This window comes from Eublepharis macularius, chromosome 19 (genome assembly GCF_028583425.1).
Source record: "Eublepharis macularius isolate TG4126 chromosome 19, MPM_Emac_v1.0, whole genome shotgun sequence".
Lineage (NCBI taxonomy): Eukaryota > Metazoa > Chordata > Lepidosauria > Squamata > Eublepharidae > Eublepharis > Eublepharis macularius.
The window spans coordinates 10097382-10116643 of NC_072808.1; the positions used below are offsets into that span (position 1 = coordinate 10097382).

A 19262-nucleotide genomic window follows, 5' to 3' on the forward strand; every position below is an offset into this window, starting at 1 on the left:
AGGCTGGCAATCAATGGAAAAGGCCCATTGATAATGAAACCTGTAAGGGGAACTACTCAGCCTCCCCCAAACAAGAAGCCTTTGAAATGCTACTTAGGGGGAATCCTCTCGTCCTGACGTCATAATCGCCAACTCGCCTTCTAAACCTCCCCGCCCCGCCCCTAAAGCGTAACGTCACACCTCCCATTACGCTCTTGAGCTCCCTTCTCCATTCAACTCCTCCCCTGAACGAGTAAGGAAGCCGCGCCCCGCCTTCGGCATCGGATTGGCTCGCCGCTGCCGAAGGGCCTCTGCGGCAAGCTGGCGGACCTATGGGGAAGAAGCCCACGAGGAGTGGGCGGGGCGGAGCGACGGCTGAGCAGCCCGGATGTGAGCTGGGCGGCAGGCGGCTGAGCAGAGAGGAGGAAGAAGCGGAGCGGCGGCTGGAGGCGAGCCAAGTGGCGGCGGAGAAGGGAGGGGCCCATGGAGGGAGAGCAAGGCCCTTTCGGGGTAAGGCGAATCCGGGGCGAGCCTGGCGAGGGAGCTGGAGCTCTGGGTTGGAAGGAGCGTAGGGCCCCAGTTAAGGGTTTGGGATAGAGGGGCTATTTTGGGCTCGTCAAAATCATGGAGGGTGAAACCAGTTGGGAGGAGGTGAATTTTTCTGCAATTGGGCAAGGAGGGAGCTGCAGAGACTGGGACTTGCATCCTATGGCCTGGAAGCCCCGAATCAGTCGATCAAAGGATGAGTGAGAGGCATTCCAGACATGGCTGTCTTCCTTACTATCCCTGGTGAGAAGCAGTGATGTGTAGTGGTTAGAGAAGCAGTGATGTAGAGTGGTTAGACCCAGACTAGGGTGCCACCGCTACCATGAAACTCGCTTGGTGTCCTTGGGCAATTTATCAGCCTAACCTACTTTGCAGGGTTGTTGTCAGCATAAAAGGGGGAAGTGATAGACCTGTACAGGGGATTCGCACTTGTATTTAAGTCCTGGGTTGGAAGGCTTGAGTAGAGAGTTGGGGCATTAGGCTTGGTTTAGTTAATTTCAGCATGCTTCTCTAAGCTTCAAGTTGCATTGGGAAGTTGAGAGATCTGCCCAAAACTATTATGGGAAGTTTCATCGCCAAGGGCGGGGCTGGGGCTGAAATTGGTTTTATGTCCCAAGATTAGCAGACTGACTACTGCAGACTAACACAGCTACCCACCTAAAAATGTCCAAGGTTGGTTCAAGCCGCCCACTAGCCTGGATAGCTGGGCTTTTGTAAGTCTGAGTTGGTTGTCTGACAAAACAGGAGCAAGAGCACTTTGTTACTCTTTTCCTTTCATATGAATGTAAGAAGAATCCTGTTGGATCAGACCAATTGCCTATCTAGTCCAGCACTCTGTTTCACACAGTGGCCGGTCAGTTGCCCCCGAAGTCCAAGGCCTAGAGACCAAAGACTCCTCCCCCTGATGCCGCCCCTTGACTGTGGAGGTTCCCTTTAGCCTCCATGGCTAGTTGCCGTTGCTGAATTTAGCCTCCATGAATCTGCATAACCCTCTACTAAAGCCATCCACCCTTATGGCCGTCACTACTTCCTCTGGCAGTGAATTCCACAGTTCAAAAAACTGTAGCATGATACTGAGAAAGAAGGAAGAGAAAGAAAGGAGGGAAATGCCCCAGATCCAGGCAGTGTTGTGGGAGAAGAGATGTAAGGAGGCTTCTAACACTTCAAATCTGAGGACGTCTCCTTTCTTCCAATCACGGGAACCGAAAAAGAGAGCTGGTGGAGGGGTCAATGCCAGTGATTCAGGGCCAAAGCATTGCCTTGGGTTGGGGAGATCTGTTTCAATCCCTCTCAGCAGAGATGCTGATAGCTTTGGGTAAGCCACAATCAGGAGGCTGTGTGGACTCCTGCCTTGAGTTTCAGTGAAGGTGACTATAAATAAGATGCAAAGTGGAGGAATGCTGTCCTGCTCTATAGGTGTGTTGGCCTGAGTGGTAAAACTAAGGCTACAATCCTGTGTGTGCTTTCCTGGGTGTAAGCCCCGTTGCACACAATAGAACTCGCTTTTGCATAAACATGCATGGTGGTGGTGGAGAGTGCCCTCAAGTCATAGCTGACTTACGACAACTTCTAGTGGGGTTTTCATGGCAAGAAACTAACAGAGCTGGTTTGCCTTTGCTTTGCCCCTGCAACTCTGGTCTTCATTGGAAGTCTCCCATCCAATTACTAACCAAGGCTGAACCTGCTTAGCTTCTGAGATTTAACAAGATCTGGTTCACCTGGACTATCTGAGTCATGGCATAAACATGCACAGGATTGTGCTAAAAGTTCTGCAGGTTTACAGAGGTTTTAAATTGATGTTTGCATAATGATCGTTAAAGTTGCCTGGTGTGGATGGAGGTGACTGGCTTGTAACTGTGGTTGGACCAGCTGTTGCAAGGTAGAATTCCACAACTACCTCCTATGTTCCACTTGTGACTTTCTTTCAGTCTGTATCTTGGAAACGGCATAGCTGTTAGAGTTTAAACCTGATTTTATTAATGTGCATCCACTGAAACATCAATGGGGTTCATCTTTGAGTAGTTTTGCATCACCGAAAGGTTCGTCATACAAGCAATAGTGGTAGACATCTTTGCGCAGTTCTGAGCACATACAGTGTCCTGCTTCAAAAATGCATTCTTTAACTCTACTGACCAAACTATTGATACTCACTCTGTGGCTCAGGAGCTACCTGCGGTTCTTTGATATGCCACCTGTGGCTCTTCTGAGCGCCATTCCCCAATGTGGCACTTGCCCCCATGGTTCAGGAAAGTGGGCATGGCCATTATTTGGTGGGGCTTGTAGTTTCCATCTTGAAACAGCCAACAACAGAGGAATGGGTACGCTGTGAGCTTTTCTGGGATGGAAGCGAATGTGGTTCTTTTGGTTGATGGAAATTAGAAATGTGGTTCTCTGTGAGCCACGGAATGAGTACCATTGGTTTAGACCTACAGTATTGCAGAAACTATGCCTTGTACAAATGGCCCATTGGATGCAATGGAATATTCCATGTACAACATTCTGCATTTTTTTTTAAAAAAAGACTTCTGCTAATGTAATGGTTTTTATGTCAGTGGAAATGGATCATGGGATACATGTTATGTCCAAACACATTATTGTATCCATTTGGGGCACTCGCTCAATGGAAAAAAACCATGTTTGGGGTTTTTTTTTAAACATGGACTTTTCCTATAGGTAGATCCTTCCAGCCATAATGGATGATTTAAACCTGCACTACAGATTTTTGAACTGGAGGAGGAGGATTCGGGAAATCCGAGAGGTGCGAGCTGTCCGGTACCAAGAGCGATTCAAGCACATCCTTGTCGATGGAGACACGTTAAGGTACCTTTTGTTCCTGGGAAGGAAGCTGAACGTATTAGTTTGTTAAAAGCTGAAAATGGCAAGTGAAGTAACCGTGCGCAGAACGCAGAAGTTGGCCGTCCCTGGATTGTGCTGAGTGTTGGCTGACTTCAGTCTTTTGGGTTGTTTCGAGCAGTGGTTTTAACATTTCCAAACCTGAGAGACTGCTTTAACTCCCAGGAAGTAGCACGGGACCCAGTGATTTGTAAGCATATGACAGGAAGTAATGTGACGTCACAATTGCAGGACAGGAGGCAATGGAGCCAGAATTATGATATGACCAGTGTCAGGGCTTGGCCTGTAGGCAGCAGACACAAAGCGAAGGGACAGGAAACACCAGCAAACATCCAAGGTATACTGTAGTGAGTAACAAGCCACCACAGGTGGGTATAGAGATCCTCCCTTCTTATCAGAAGCTCTCCTTTGCCTCTTTTCCCTTTCTTTCTCTCCCCTTGCCCCTCCCCTGGACTGCCTGTCTGGCTCATCTATCTTCCAATCCTCCTGCCTGTTATCCAATGTTGTGAGCCAGTTTGGTGTAGTGGTTAAGAGTGTGGGACTCTAATCTGGAGAACCGGGTTTGATTCCCCACTCCTCCACTTGAAGCCAGCTAGGTGACCTTGGGTCAGTCACAGCTTCTAGCTCTCTCAGCCCTACCTGCCTCCAAGGTGTTTTGTTGTGGAGATAATAATGACATACTTTATAAACTGCTCTGAGTGGGTATTAAATCATCCTGAAGGGCGGTATATAAATCGAATGTTGTTGTTGTTATATTATTATTATCCCTGAGCCGCCTCTCCCCGTGAAAGACCCAGCCGCTCAGGGAGGGGTTTTTAATTGCTGCAAATGTGTGCAGAGACTTAGAGGCCTGGTTGGCAGGTGGGTGGATCACCTGCTCAGGTGGGAGATGAGAGAGAAGGGAGAGCTTTTGCTGAGAGGTGGGCCACTGAACCAGACTCTGTTAAAATGAAATCTCTATGGCTGTGTGGCCCGGGCCTCCGTCTGGCTGCTCCTTTCAGTATGCATGCAAATTGGGGCCAGAGGTGTGGTAAGCCTACACATGTTCACTAGCAGCAGGTTCTTCTGAAAAGCAGCAAAAACATACGGCAGCTGTGTAAGGGTTTGTGACCCAGCTCTGAGTCTCACCCCCGTGGCTTGGACCACTAATCTAGAACTGCAAATAGATAACGCAAGTGTGCATATATAGGGTGTCATGACAGTCAAGTCCTGTCCACATGTTCCAGTGAATGCGTGTACAGTATGTGTGCGATGCGCTCTGGATTATTCTTTATGCCTGCATTGAGTAAATCTCATGTACAGTTGAACGCGTGATATGAAACCACCGTTTATCCAGGTACAGACCTCCAGTTTCAGTTGTGAAGTGAATGCTTGTTGGCTGGCTCTTTAGTACAAGTAGATGTATGTGCATACATGCTGAATGTACGTGCATTCACTATGTGTGAATGGGGCTTCAGGGTATACCTGCACTCTGTGTATGGGGCTCTTGCTTGAGAACACAGGAAGGATCTTGCTGGATGTCGTCGTCCACCTAATCCGTGTTTTTTCCCCCTTGTAAATATCCTAGCAGATGCTAAGTGATGAGAGCTGCCTTAGCATAGTGGTTAAGTGGTTGGGCTGCAAATCAGCACTCTGCTGGTTCAAATCCTGCTACTGCCATGAGCTCTACAGGTAGCCTTGGGTGGCTTGGCTTATGAGCCAGATTGGTGTAGTGGTTAAGAGTGCGGGACTCTAATCTGGAGAACCAGGTTTGATTCCCCACTCCTCCACTTGAAGCCAGCTGGGTCGGTCACAGCTCTCTCAGAGCTCTCTCAGCCCCATCCACCTCACAGAGGGATTGTTGTTGTCGGGATAATGATAACATACTTTGTAAACTGCTCTGAATGGATGTGAAGTCATCCTGAAGGGTGGTATATAAATCAAATGTTATTGTTATTATTGTCTCAGACCAGCTCCATAGCTGTATTGTGGGGATAATAATAACACTGACTTTGTTCACCACTGTGAGTGGGGCGCTGATCTCTCTAGAAGAGCAGTATATAAGCAGCGTTGTTACTATTGTTATTGTTATCCACCAGAAATTGAGTAGTGGCTGACTTATGTGCCAATTGCCTCATTCTTCCCACCACTGAATTATGCAGTTATTAATCAGTTGTAGCAGAAATGATAATAAGGAGCTTGGAACCTCTTTCAAACCATTTCTGTTCTCTGTCCTTTTAGTGGTGAACCACTACACCAATCCGGCTCATAAGCCAAGCTACCCAAGGCTACCTGTAGAGCTCATGGCAGTAGCAGGATTTGAACCAGCAGAGTGCTGATTTGCAGCCCAACAAAGAAGAGGCCGATGTTGTTGAGTCCTGCTTGGGGGCTCCCTATGGCATCTGTCTGCCTACCGTTGGAAACAAAGTCTGGGACTAGGTGGTCTGTGGGTTTGGTCCAGTTTGGCTACCCTCATGTTGATTAGGAACTGCTTCTAAACACAAAATGTTGTGGGTCTTTGCAGCAACGGAGCCTACGCTGGTGTCCAGTTGTTTTGCCCCAAAGCTGCCTTTAGCGCCAATTCAGCATCACACAAAAAAGTATTCTCAGCAATGCAAGCATGTTTTCCTGGCAGGAGGTGATGTGAAAGTTTAGGACTTGCTTGCGAGTACTTCTTGCCAGCCTCTCCTTGTTTCCATTGGGACCTCTGAGCTCAGCCTGATTTCCCTTCTGGGGCCTGCCTGTTGTATAAACACTCATATTGTATTGCATGGGTTGTTGTGAACCTTACCTTGTGTCTTGTTGGCAGTTATCAAGGAAACTCTGGCGAAGTCGGCTGTTACGTTGCACCCCATCCACTGACCAAAGACAACAATTATTTTGAGGTAATTTTGCTTGGCTTTCTCTCAGTTGTGTGCAAACCACAAGTGGTTTGCAGTAACAGCTTTTAGGAGTTTCATCAACTCCTAAAAAAATCTGTAAGCATACTCTTTTTCTGCTCGTCCGTCTTACTTTCTAACCTGGAAGTTAACCTTGGTGCTACTTTCTGTGTCACACCAAGTTCTGCATAGTACTGAGGGCTCTTTCCACCCCTGGGTGGCCCTGGCTTAACTCCTGGGAGTCACTGCTTTGAAGCAATCTGAATTACCTATAGAGAGTAAATATACAGTGAAGATTTTAAGATTAAGCAAAGTAATCTGTGTTGGCTGCCAATGAGCTTACCGGTTGAATCCAATGTGCTGGCTTTGGCAAAAACGACTGTATGTGTAGCAACATTTGTGTGCCGGGTGATGTACTCAAAACACTGTTTACTTATTTGTACCCCGCCTTTCTGCTCAGTGGGTGCCCAAAGCAGCTTGCAATGTTCTCCCCTCCTCCATGTTATCCTTACAACAACCACCCTGTGAGGTAGGCTAAGCTGAGGAAGAGTGTGAGCAGTCTAAGTTTACCCAGCAAGCTTATGTGGCAGAGAGGGAACACAGGATTTTGGAGACCCAGGTTTAGTCTGATGCTAACTACTCCACATTTCTTGGACAAGAGCTGTGATCTTTAAGGCAGGGTGAAAACAAAGAGACGGGGTCTGGCAAACTAACAGTGGAACTGAGCTGGGGGGAACAGTTGGCAGGAAAGAGGTACAAATAATTCCGGGCCCAGCCTCCGCTGCTCTTGACATACCATGTTAAATGTGGCAGCATATCAGGATTTATAAACTATCCGTTTCACCATCTTGCCTGGAGTTGCAAAAATGGGGTGTGTGAAGGACCTGACGGACCCCAATCTGTGTTTAGTGGGGCTACATGCACTTTAGTGGGTTGCAAGTTGTGCAGGCCTGAATCATTCATCCCTTTGTTATTTTATTTCAAGTATTTGCCCCTCGCTCAATAAAATTTTTCCCAGGTGGCTTATGACTTTTGTTTAAAAAAATCCCAATAAAACAAACTGTAAAAACGGTCGTAAAAAATCACTGGAAGCAACAATCAAAAATCAAAAGCTCAGAGGCCAGATGAAAATGCAGATGTGGCAAAGCTTGGAATAAAACATCAAGAATGGGGTAAATTAATAGTTTAAAGTAGATCAAGGTACTCATATAGTTCTGTATAGACTCCCCCCCTTCTTCTAGCATTGGCATGTTAAGTGTTTTATAGCCTTTAAAAAAAAATTGCACCCCTTGCAACAACCTTGCAATGTAGACCACTCTTCCCACTTTGCATATGCAGCTAAGTTAGAGTGTGACTTCCCTTGGATGCCGACAGCAGGGCGGACGTGGGCTTGAAATGAGAATGGGCCTTGCTTGCTGGACTATACTGGCTGTACCAACTAGCTTGGAGTTATTCCAGAATTACAACCAATCTCTTGACTACGCAGATCAGTTCCCTTGGAGGAAGTGGCGCAATAGCTTTCTCCCCTCCCCAACTCCTTTTTTCCCAGGCTCTGTCCATATGTCTCTAGGGATTTCCCAGGCCGGCATTGGCAACCCGAATAGGCTGTCATCTGAAAGCAGTTATTTTTGTCTCGTGTGGCCCTATCCAGTCCTCCCCAGCAGAACCTTGATTCTTAAACTCTGTAGTGTATGTGTCATGAATGCTAGGAAGAGGGGTTCATTCCTGCCTCAAGACTAGCCACACTTATATACTTCGCATGCTGGGAATCCCAGATTTGATCCCTGGCATCGTGTTGTTGGGAAGAGTCTCGGTTTGTCTGCCGAGGAACTACTGGTCAGAGCAGATGACAGTGGACCTGGTGAGGAAGCACCCTGCCTTGACATAAGCCAGTTTTGTTGTGTGCGTAAAGACTGCACAGAAGTCAGAGGTACGATGAGAAGAGGGATTTTCTACTCACGCTACATTAACTTTTACTATATATTTGGCCCTATCCACAGATTCTCATGAGCAACACATGAATAGGAAGGCAGTGGTCCTGGAAAAGAGTGAGCTTAGAATAGGGGACCAGAAAGTCCGAGAAGCTTATTTCTTAATAAAAAATACATACCAGGCAGTCCTACCCAGTTGCTCCAGTCTGAGCCCATCAATGTCAGTGGCCTTAGACTGGGGTAACTCTACATAGGATTGCACTGTTAGTCATTGTGGAAAACTTCAGTACATTCAAAGCATTTCAAATTTCCTTTATCTCTTATCTGTCTTGAAGCTTTCGTTTTCCGAGGAGTTCATTGTGGAAAACTTTAGTGCATTCAGAGCAGTTCAGGTTTCCTTTATCTCTTATCTGTCTTGAAGCTTTCTTCTTCTGAGGAGTTCAGGGCAGTGGCATGTGGCTTTCTCTTCCCAATGTTATCTTTGCAACACCCCTATGAGGGAGGTGAGGCTGAAAGAGAGCGATGGGCCCAGAGACACTCTGTACATTTCTTGGTTGAGTTGGGTGGGTGGGGGATTTAAACACAGATCCTGATCTGATGTTCTAACCATTACACCATGCTGTCTGCCACCAAACCTTTTGCTGAGGTTGCCATTGTTCATTTTTGTGTCTTCTCTGCAGTCCCACGTGGGAACTGCGCAGAAGAATGTTCGATTGAGAATGGTTACGGGAAAATACAACCATATTTCCCAATATTGCAGGTGGGAGCCTTGAGCCTAAAAGTTCATGATAGAGGTAGAATTTGCACTCAGAGCTTCGTGGCTAACAGTTTAGTTCCTTAACCGCAGCACTTGAGAGAGCAAGCAGCATCTCCCACCTGCATCTGCCAACACCATTACACGCTGTTGCTTAGTCTTCTGCCTGTATATAGGAATAACGTCTTTTTAAAATGCCACTAAAATTAGTTGGCCCCCTTTTCCATGTAGGCTGGAACACCAAATCTCCTCCTTGCATAAACGTGCTGACTTTTGTGTCTTGGGGCACTCATTCTCCCCACTTGTTGTAGGTATCGATTGTGGACAGCGGTGTTCGAGGGACCATTGCTGTGGGCCTGGTGCCGCAGTACTATAGCCTGGACCATCAGCCCGGATGGCTACCGGATTCAGTTGCCTACCACGCCGATGATGGCAAGTGAGTTGGTGCCTTAAGGGCCGTTTGGAGTGAAAGGTTTTCTGTAAGTGGGTAGGCGAGAGAGAGATACGCAAGGAAGCTGGAGTTAATAGCAGGTTCCCGGCGTGTGCATCTGTGAGGAGGGGCTGTGGCTCGGTGGTGGAGCATCTCTGTGACATGCAGAAGGTACCCAGTTCAATCTCTGGATCAGGTGGTGGATAATGTGAAGGTCTGAATAGATAATACTGAAAGCAGCTTCATGTATTCAGTTAGTAAACTATACACAACTAGCAACAAAGCCCATTGTGTGAAAAAAATACATCGGGCTCTAGAAAACTGTTGTTGGTCATTTTTAAAATTTTTCATAGATCATAACAATCAGTCATGAATGGTGAAAGATTTCTTTGTATACAGTGTTTTTTGTAAAGTCTTCATCGGAATTGGACAGTAACTTGCCATGCTGTGGTCCATGGACAATAGAGCTTACTCCAAGCAAACTGCCTTCGGGGTTGCACCCTAAGCACTCCTCCCCATGCCTCCCCTCTGCATCCTCCCGCGTTGGCCTCGAGGCTGCTGCGAAGTGTCTGCTTGCTGCTGGGGCGGAGTGCTCAGGCTGTCGATCTGCTGGTCCCTCTGCTGGCGGCAAGCGGCCTCGAGGTCAGAGTTGTTGGCAGTGCGCCTGTGCGAGAATAAACAATGAGTTGTCGCCAATACGGCTTGCCTTTTATATAGTAGGATAGCAGCATCCACATATGCTTATGTGCGGTTGTAGTTATAGCTCTTCCCAGTCATACATTTCTCAAAGGGGAAGAGGCCAGGGCTCAACTTCCCTGAAATGTCTTTTTTTATAAAAAAGGAGGGGAGGGAGGATGACTGGAGGAGGAGGGGGATGACTGGAGAAGGGCAGGGTTATGCAGTAGTGAGTCAAGAACTTCCTGTAAAGAGGCTAGAGCCTGGCACAGCGATCCTTTCCTAAGGATTTCCCACATGTATCTGAAAAGTACCTGATGCTGCTGCTGCCATTTTAGTTTGGGGCAAGCAGGGGAGAAAGACCGGGGAAGTAGGTATAGATGAGAGAAGCCTGAAGGGGAGCTGCTGGGCGGGGCATAGCCTCCCCTGCTTCAGAAACCTCCGATATGCAGAAGGAGGAGGTGATGGAGTACTGTAATGTCAGAATGGACTGCGTCACTTCAGATGGCAGGTAGGCATCTTGTGGGCTCTTTTTGTTTCCAGATGTTCTCTTCCAGTAAGAACTCCCAAGCGTTAGGCGCCCAGCCCCTAGTAGAGTCAAGCATCCTGTGCCAACAGAGGCAGCACCAAAGCTTGAAAGATATGTTTTCTCTCCTCCCCCTCCCCCCCGTTTAAAAAAAAACAAACCAGCCTGCCAAAGAGTTCTGGAGAATTTGAAAGCTTGCACAATATGTTGTAGATCCAGAGGAGTTAGCCGTGTTAGTCTGTAGTAGCAAAATAGTAAAGAGTCCAGTAGCACTGGTAAGACTAACCAACTTTACTGGAGCATAAGCTTTCGAAAAACACAGCTCTCTTTGTCAGATGCAGATGCGCTGTGGTTCTCGAAAGCTTATGCTCCGATAAAGTTGGTTAGTCTTAAAAGTGCTACTGGACTCTTTACAATGTGTTGTGTTATTGTTGTTTTGGGTCATCCTAATAAAAAGGTTTTGCTTGGATTTTACTGTGGACTAAGATGGTTACTAACCCCCCCCCCTCCCCCCCTCAACAATAGAAAAAACTGCACAGCGGGCAAACGGTTGGGTTAGGTCCTGTTACCTTGATGGGCTGTTTTTCTGCCCGCAGTTGTTTTTCATGAGTCATCTTGATATTCTCCCGCCTGCTGCTTTGCTCCACTTGTAGGCCTGATCTTAGAGACGTCTCCCAGGAACGCGTGAAATCTTATATTGCTTTGTGGGCAGAGGGCCAAATGGAAAATCGATCCTTTCTTTGCACTGCTTGCAACATCTGTGCCTGCCATCCTTTCTTTAGGCCTTGCTCTGTTTCCAACTACCAAGGTGGTTTGGGGAAGAAAATAAGTCTCTTCTGCTCCCCCCAGTCGTAGTTTGCCTTAGACAGCCACCTAAAGTTTCCTACCTGTTGCACATTTTTGAAATACTTGCATAAGTCGCTGTTTCAGGAATTTAGAGAGGTAATTGGATGGGAGACCTCCAGTGAAAACCAGGGTTGCAGAGGCAGGCAATGGCAAACCACCTCTGTTAGTCTCTTGCCATGAAAACCCCACCAGGGGTCACCATAAGTCAGCTATGACTTGAGGGCCGGATATCATTGTCATACAGGACAAGCCCTTTTGCTGATGGGCAGGGCCGTTCTATCCATAAGGTGGACCTAAGTGACTGTCCAAGGCACCAGAGGTGGAGGGGTGCTGAAACCAGCCCTTTTGCCACCCTACCAGCCAGCTGCACTGGGGTCTGCCGTGGTAAACAGCAGACCCCATCCCACATGTTGAGAGGGGAGGCAGTGAAATCAATTCCGTAGGGAGCCTCAAATCCTTGGGCTGGCCCTGTCGAGGATGAACACGAAGGACTACGTGTGCAGGGCCAGTTCAATGAGGTGAGATAGTCTTCGGCAGCAAAACTTTGGACAGCAGCAACCCCTGCTGCCTGTCTACCTTACCCCCCCGCCCCCCCAGGAACCAGCGCATGTCTTCCCTCCTTACTAGTTTAGGTGTTTTAGCACAGCAGTTAAGCATGCCCAATAGGGCTTCCTGAATTCTTGTAAGAGGAAAGTAATCTTGTGAGAGTCTATCACATGCAGCTAGCCAAGCAGTGTTTAAAGGAGCCTTGAGCTATACAGCCTCAAGTTGTCTGTTGTAGAACTCAGGCTGTTGCAGAAAATCTTAGCCCCCCTTTCTGTTGCCTGTCTTAACGATTAGTCTGATGGCTTCATTCCAAGCCTTTATGATATTGACTGAGATAAGAGTGTTTTCTGTCCATGAAAGCTCTTATTTGTTTTTCAAGTTCCATCTGTGCATTTACTCCCATTCAGGCTTTACAACGGCCGAGCCAAGGGCCGTCAGTTTGGGACAAAGTGCAGCTCCGGGGATCGAATCGGCTGTGGGATCGAACCCGTGTCTTTTGAAGTCCAGACGGCCCAGATATTCTTCACCAAAAACGGGAAGAGGGTGAGCTCGGCCACGTTTTTTTGCAAGCCAAAATGGAATTTGTTTTCCAGAGGCGCAGTGGCTTGTCTGTGCAGCCTTCTGGGGAATGCGTGCCTTGGGTGGTAGTTAAACTGGGAGCTTCCGGGTTTGGACTGTTCTACAAAACAGTGTTGCTCTACAAAATGTAGAGCTGTTCTTCAACATGTTTGTAGATTGGGTTGGTAGAATTCTTGACCCTGCCGCTTGGATGACCCGGCCGGGGGTGGGGTGGGGGGCTGCATATATACATGGGAAGGAGGCATACGTGCAGCCGTGTCCTTTGTGTGTTTGCATTGTGCAGACTTGGTCATGCAGAAGAAGGGGGTAGGATCAAATTTCCCTCCCTACAGGGCTACAGTGTCTTGGGGTTCCTTGACCCCACGGGAATACAATTCGGGGGCAACAGAAGACTGCAGGGGAAGGGGAAAGTTGCCTTTATCTGGTGGGGATAAAAATGTCCTCCCTGAATGTAGCTCTTGAGCATACAGTGTATACATTCTACAGGCAGAGCATCTTGTGCTCTGCCAATTCATTTTCATACTGTGATACTTGTAGTATGGCTGTTATTGATTGTATGATCTTGGTGTGTTCCCTGGTATGCATGCGGAGATATATATATCTATAATAGTAAAGAGTCCAGTAGCACCTGTAAGATTAACCCACTTTATTGTAGCATAAGCTTTCAAGAACCGCAGCTCTCTTTGTCAGATGCACAGACAAAGAGAGCTGTGGTTCTCTCATCTGACAAAGAGAGCTGTGGTTCTCGAAAGCTTACGCTACAATAAAGCGGGTTAGTCTTACAGGTGCTACTAGACTCTGCTATTTTGCTACTACAGACTAACACGGCCAACTCCTCTGGATCATGGCTTCTTCCTGCAGGTGGGCTCAACCATAATGCCGCTTTCCCCGGAGGGGTTGTTCCCAGCTGTGGGGATGCACTCTCTGGGGGAAGAGGTCCGACTCCATCTCCACGCAGAGCTGGGCAACGAGGAGGACGACGACAGCATCATGATGGTGGACAGCTACGAGGACGAATGGGGCCGGCTGCACGATGTGAAAGTCTGCGGCACAGTGAGTGAGCATCACTAGGAGGGGCGGAGAGGGTCCATGCTATGGGAGAAGGCCTTCCCATAAAGACCCGCTCAAAGGTCCTTCTTGTGCTCTCAGTGCAGGATTCTTGTTGCCTGGTTCTAGAAGAAATGGCCTTGGATACTGATTGGGGAGCCTAGCTCATACCACCTCTTGTTTTATTGATTTTTTTCGTTTTCATGATGACTTAGGAGCGGATCAACGCCTAACTTCTTCTAGGTTGATACTTGCTCAAGCACGAGCAGATGTTCGTCTTTCACTCCAAATGTCTGTTGTCAAGGTTAGCAGCGGCGGCTTGGAGAAGAGCAGGATTTTCAGAGTGCAAGCTTTCGAGAGCCACAGCTCCCTTCTTCAGACACCGTACCTCGAAAAAAAAATTCCGCACTAAACCCATCCAGTGTCTGCTGACTTCTGCCACCTGTTTACAAGTGGATCAGATCTGCCCAATTCTGCAGGTTTTTTGCCAGTGTGCAAAATGCTGGTTTTGCTGGACCCAGAGAAGGGCACAGAACTTCATAGAGCATTGACGGCTCAGGAATAATAATTAAGACGCCCCTCTAGCTTGAGCGAACCCGACAGGAGTCGTGCACTTACTTTCAAGTGTACGTTTGCAGCTGTATCTGTTTGCTGGCGTGGTTTAACAGATCTCAGCTGGATTCGGCGCCCAACAGCGCATTCTTCTGTTTTTCCAGGAAATTGTGGCAGGTGCTTGGCCCTTGATACTGGTGGCCAGGAGAGCTGGGGCTGGTAGCATGGGGGTGAAGAGAGGAAAAAGGCACACACGGGCACACCCTTGTGTCAAATCAGTGCCTCTCCCTTGCCCTCCCCATCTAAGCCCTCGAGGGCTAGAATCTTCCCCCTCCAGAAAAGGAACAAAAAGTGAAAGTTTCAGGAGTTGAACAGATTCTGCTGGGATCTGGCTTCTGTGGCTTGTAGTGGCGCAGAAAGCCAGTGGTCCCTGCTGAGATGTTCTCCCTGCTTGGTCATCAGAGCTGGCCGGTTTCATGCTTGGCCTCAAAACCTCAGGGCCAGATGTTCATGCAGCGACCAATTCTCTGAGTCTTCTTGCAAAAATGGCTTTCTTGCCTGACTGTGCCTTGGTAAAGAGAACATGTACTAGGGGAGGAGGTGGGGCAGAAAAGGGACAATTGGAAAAAAATTTTTTTTGTTAGTTCTCATTTTGTTGTTCCTACAGCTGCCCCAAAGGAACTGTTTGGCATCTGCCCTGTGCACAGCAACAAAACTCATATCAGCAGATCACTTAATGTTCCCCATGTTTAGCATCATCTTGTTAAGAACGCAGAGTTCTTTCAAATTTTTTCGTTTGGCAGTACCAGGTTCTTGTATTGGGGAACAAGGCGTTGAAGTAGCAATGCTGATGGCTGGTGTGTTTTTCTTCTTCTTTTTTAAAAAAGAAGAATTTTCTCAGCATATATCAGATGGGCAACTTATATAGTTATGTATTCAACCAGAGCTGGTCTGTCCACTGGATGTAACAAGGCAATCGCCCAGGGCCCTGGTCTTTCCCAGATAGGGTTGCCACGTCCCCTTACCCTCCCAGATTGATTTGGGGCCCAAATCGGCCTGCTGCAAAGCATGGTAGCGCTCTTGGTGCGGCGTGATGACATCACTCCCGGGATGTGATGTTGTTGCACTGCCTTGGGAGTGTGCTGGGGCAAGCTATAGTCCTGACTCCAATGAGGGCAGCTTCCCCCTGTCATGGGACAGTGGGGCAAAGTCATTTGCCTAGGGAGCCCCAAACCCTTGAACTGGCCCAGTACCCAACTGTTTGTGGACTGAACACCCCCTGCTGAAACCCACTGAGCCCTCCAATCTTGCTGGGGGGTGGGGTGTCAGTGAACCCTCAGCAACAGCACTGGGGGCCAATTGGAGGTCATCGTTCAGGGGGCATGAATGGTCACAAATGGCTACCTGTTCATCCCTAAATGGAAATAGCATCCCACGGAAGGGTCTCGATACAGGCTGGAGAATTCTAAAGTCCCATCATGCTGAGCTGAACAAGAAATCCATTAATTGGAACTTAATAAAACAGCAAAACAAGCTTGCTCTATCTACCCCCAGCACAGTAGATTTAATACAGTGCATGGTCCACATACGAAACGATATCCTGTATCCCACTACTCTGTTCAGCAATGCTTGAAGCCTTCTTCCAGCCTCTAGAGGCTTGCCCCTCCAACTTAAGTAGTTCTTCTTCTGGGTGGGTGACCCCTTAGGAAAATTTCAGGCATTGCTGAGCAGAGTGGCGGGATACAGACCAAAGTTAAAAAGAAATCCTGTGTATTTCTGGCTTAGTCCTCAAATCTCTTGTCCAAGAAAGGCACCAAAATATTCATAGATGGGTTTCTCCCAACTCTTTTTTTGCTTTCTGAAATTTATATGATTTTGAAAAGTGTTTGCTTCACTGCAAGAGAGATTGAAGTTTTCCATTATTATGCTATGCAAAATTTTGCTGTTGGTATAGGGTGTGCATGATTAATTTCTTATGAGTCAGAAACGGGACTCTTCATCAGTTGATAACATAAGCTTAGGATCCTTTGTCTTAAGAGGCATGGGGTGGTAGTGGGTGTAGTTCTGTGACAACTGGAAATTGGCAGATTTCTGTTCTTTATTTGACACTTCCAAAAACTCTCGGTGTGAGTGCTGTCGGACATTTTGTATTTTTTTTGCATATTTAGGCTCTTCTCACAAGATCCCACGGTATTTGTTTTTAGATTCACAGTGGAAGTTCAGTGTACTGAATCTGTCCCAGCTCACTGAAGAGGAGAGCTGTGACTCACAAAAGCTCATACCCTACCACAAATTTTGTTAGTCTTATAGGTGCTGCTGGACTCTTGCTCATTTCTACTGTCACACACTGACGCCACTAAATTGTCATCAAAGTGACTTGAAATAAGTTTTGCCCGTAGTTTTAAGGAAAAGAAGCAGTGCTTTCTTGTCTGTATGCGTCCTCATACACATCCTATCTACTGTTTCTTGCATGTTTCGGAAAAGCAAAGAATGGTTGGTTATTGAAAGGATCTTTCAGAGGGCACATTTATTCCACTGACGCACTTTCCTCTCAGAATGGATGGTATCATACCTTCCAAACTCCTCTGGCTCCATACCATGGGAAGCGAGAGATAAAGCTGACCTCTGCCAAGATACAATAATGTTCAGTGGTAGACCCAGGACTGTGAGAAGGGAGAAGCCAGGCAAAGTACACCGCTGACGACCTTCGTGAAGGGCTTACAAAACTTTTTTCCAATCATTTTTGGCAAGGATTGGCAAGTTTTTTCTGGCTTGTTACCATTGGTTGGCTGTTTTTTTAGGATTTATTGATTTTTATGGAAGCTTGTAACTTTAATTGTCGCAGCAAGAGGCAGGAGAGAAATATTTCGAATGTTCTGCTAATAAGTCCAGAGGAGGTAGCCGTGTTAGTCTGTAGTTGCAAAATAGTAAAGATTCCAGTAGCACCTTTAAGACTAACCAACTTTATTGTAGCATAAGCTTTCGAGAACCACAGCTTTCTTCATCAGATGCATGACGAAGAGAGCTGTGGTTCTTGAAAGCTTATGCTACAATAAAGTTGGTTAGTCTTAAAGGTGCTACTGGAATCTTTACTGTTCTGCTAATAAGTATGATTGATTAGCCAGGCTCCGCTGTGGCGGGGTTGCTTAGCTTGAGATTGTGGAAGTGAGGCCTGATGTGGTGAAACATTTGTATCAGGCCGATGGAAATCCAGGTTCAAATCCCCTCCCAGCCATGAAATTCACTGGGTGTCCTTAGACCAGCCTCTTGCGGACTTTCTCTGTCGTCCCCCTCTTGCCACACAGGGTTTTTGTGAGAATAAAGCGAAGGCAAGAGAGTACCCATATTTGTTCCCCTAAGCTCCTTCAAGGAAAGGATGGGTGGGTCTGAAATGGAGAGATAGTTGGAAGTTTCAGGATCTGCGGAGTCATCTTGAGAGGTTAGGTACCGAATGCACAAAGCCGGCCTGTGCTGCATTTGTCTGGCTGAGTCTTGTCTGCTTTGAGGGGTAGTAGTTCTCCACATCATTAGAGAGAGGTTGGTTGTTGTCACCTTCGACAATATATTAGAGAGAGGTCTTCTCAGGTCCCTTGCTACCCAGTCGTTCTAACTAGGTAAGCTGCGGGGTAGAACCTGGGATCTTCTGCATGCCAAAGCAGGCGCTCCACCACTGAACTTTGACCCATGAAGGCGGAACAGGAACTCTGAATGGTGTTGCAGGCTTGGAAGGGTTCGGGGAACGGGTCTGTACCTCCAGGAAGGTAAGCAATGACAGCTGTCATGAGCATATACTCTCGGATGTCGAGTATGGTGCTCTGGATGTGTTCTTGGTGTTCTGTGGCACCAAGAAGTGAATGCAGGGACTGCCAAATGAGGCCGAGTAGTCCCAACACACGCTCTAGACAGAACGGGTGTCACGGAAAAGGGCCTCGTTGTGGCAGGCTGCTTCCATCTCCATCCCACCTGTTGCATGTGGAAGTACTCGTCGCGAGGAGAGGTGCTGTTGTGTTGTGAACTGCCAATTCTTTAATTAATTTAGTAGGCTTTAATCTTTCTTGCAGGGAACTCAGGGCGGTGCGTGTCTTGTAGGCTGTGGTATATCTTAGGAATAATCTTGAATCTGATTAAGGAGTGAATGAAGAGAGTTTATTCGGGGACTACAGCTTTGAGAGAAAAGAGAGAAACAGAATAGATACAAACTACCTTAGTAAAAAGGGAGGAGGGACCTCCGGGAAGAATAACAACTGTGCTTATTTACTGCTCTTCTAGATAGATTAGTGCCTCACCCAGAGCGGTGAACAAGTTAGTGTTATTTTTATCCCCACAATACAGCTGGGGAGCTGAGGCTGAGAGGCTTACCCACGGCCACCTGCTGAGCTCATGGCAGGAGTGGGATTCAAACCAGCAAAATGTTGATTCACAGCCCAACCATTTAACCACTGTGCTACAGCAGCTCTCCAAGGAAGTAGCCTGAGAAGAAGCAGGAAGTAGCCTAATCTGGAGACATGCAAGAAGGACAGAAGAGAGGAGGAAAGAAGCATCCCACTCTGCCATCTCTCTAACTGTCAGACCCACTGCCCCTTGCAAGTATTCTGTGTCTTCTGCCTTCTCTGTACACAAGACATTGTATTTCCAACACATCTTCCCCTCCTTCTCGGTCTTATCCTCACAACAACACCCTTGTGAGGTAGCAGAGGGAGAGAGTACAGGTTTGCCGACCTAAGGTCACTAGCAAGCGTCCATGGCAGAGCAGGGACTCGAACCTGGGTCTCCCAGTTCCTAGTCTGACACTTTAACCTACCACATCATGCTCTAGGCAGCTACAGGGAAGTGGTGGGAAGGACTTTTAGTCCAAAGACTTGGTGAGTCATTGGGGATGTTTTGGTCGGGATGACCAGCCACAGGAGTCCATTTCTGAGCACGCCTCACCCACCCAGCAACAGGAACCTGTGCTCTGGCCCTCTGGCCTGACCCTATAGAAGCTTTGAAAGCCAGTAGTTGGGAACGAAGCCGTTTCCCACTGGAATAAGGGCGCTTCAGCCCCGTCCGTCACAAATTTCCTTTGGTGCTTGCCCAGGCTTTCTCATCTGGTGTTTTGCAGTCGAGAGCAGCTGGGTTTCAGGAAGCGCCAATGAGACAT

The 19262-nt window shown here is 47.5% G+C and overlaps 1 protein-coding gene across 2 annotated transcripts in view; it reads left to right on the forward strand.

Annotated features, from left to right (window-relative positions):
- The first annotated feature begins 358 nt into the window (after window positions 1-358).
- The window catches only part of SPRYD3 (SPRY domain containing 3), a 55106-nt gene continuing 36202 nt past the window's right edge, over window positions 359-19262 (forward strand). Inside the window, exons 1-6 of one of the 2 annotated variants that reach the window (XM_055003957.1) lie at window positions 359-489; window positions 3203-3345; window positions 6167-6242; window positions 9233-9357; window positions 12352-12487; window positions 13385-13576. In XM_055003957.1, coding sequence (XP_054859932.1) covers window positions 463-489; window positions 3203-3345; window positions 6167-6242; window positions 9233-9357; window positions 12352-12487; window positions 13385-13576 — 699 coding nt within the window. In that variant the 5' untranslated portion in view covers window positions 359-462. Of the gene's footprint in view, window positions 490-3198; window positions 3346-6166; window positions 6243-9232; window positions 9358-12351; window positions 12488-13384; window positions 13577-19262 lie in introns of both variants that reach the window. The other variant, XM_055003958.1, reaches the window with a different exon arrangement.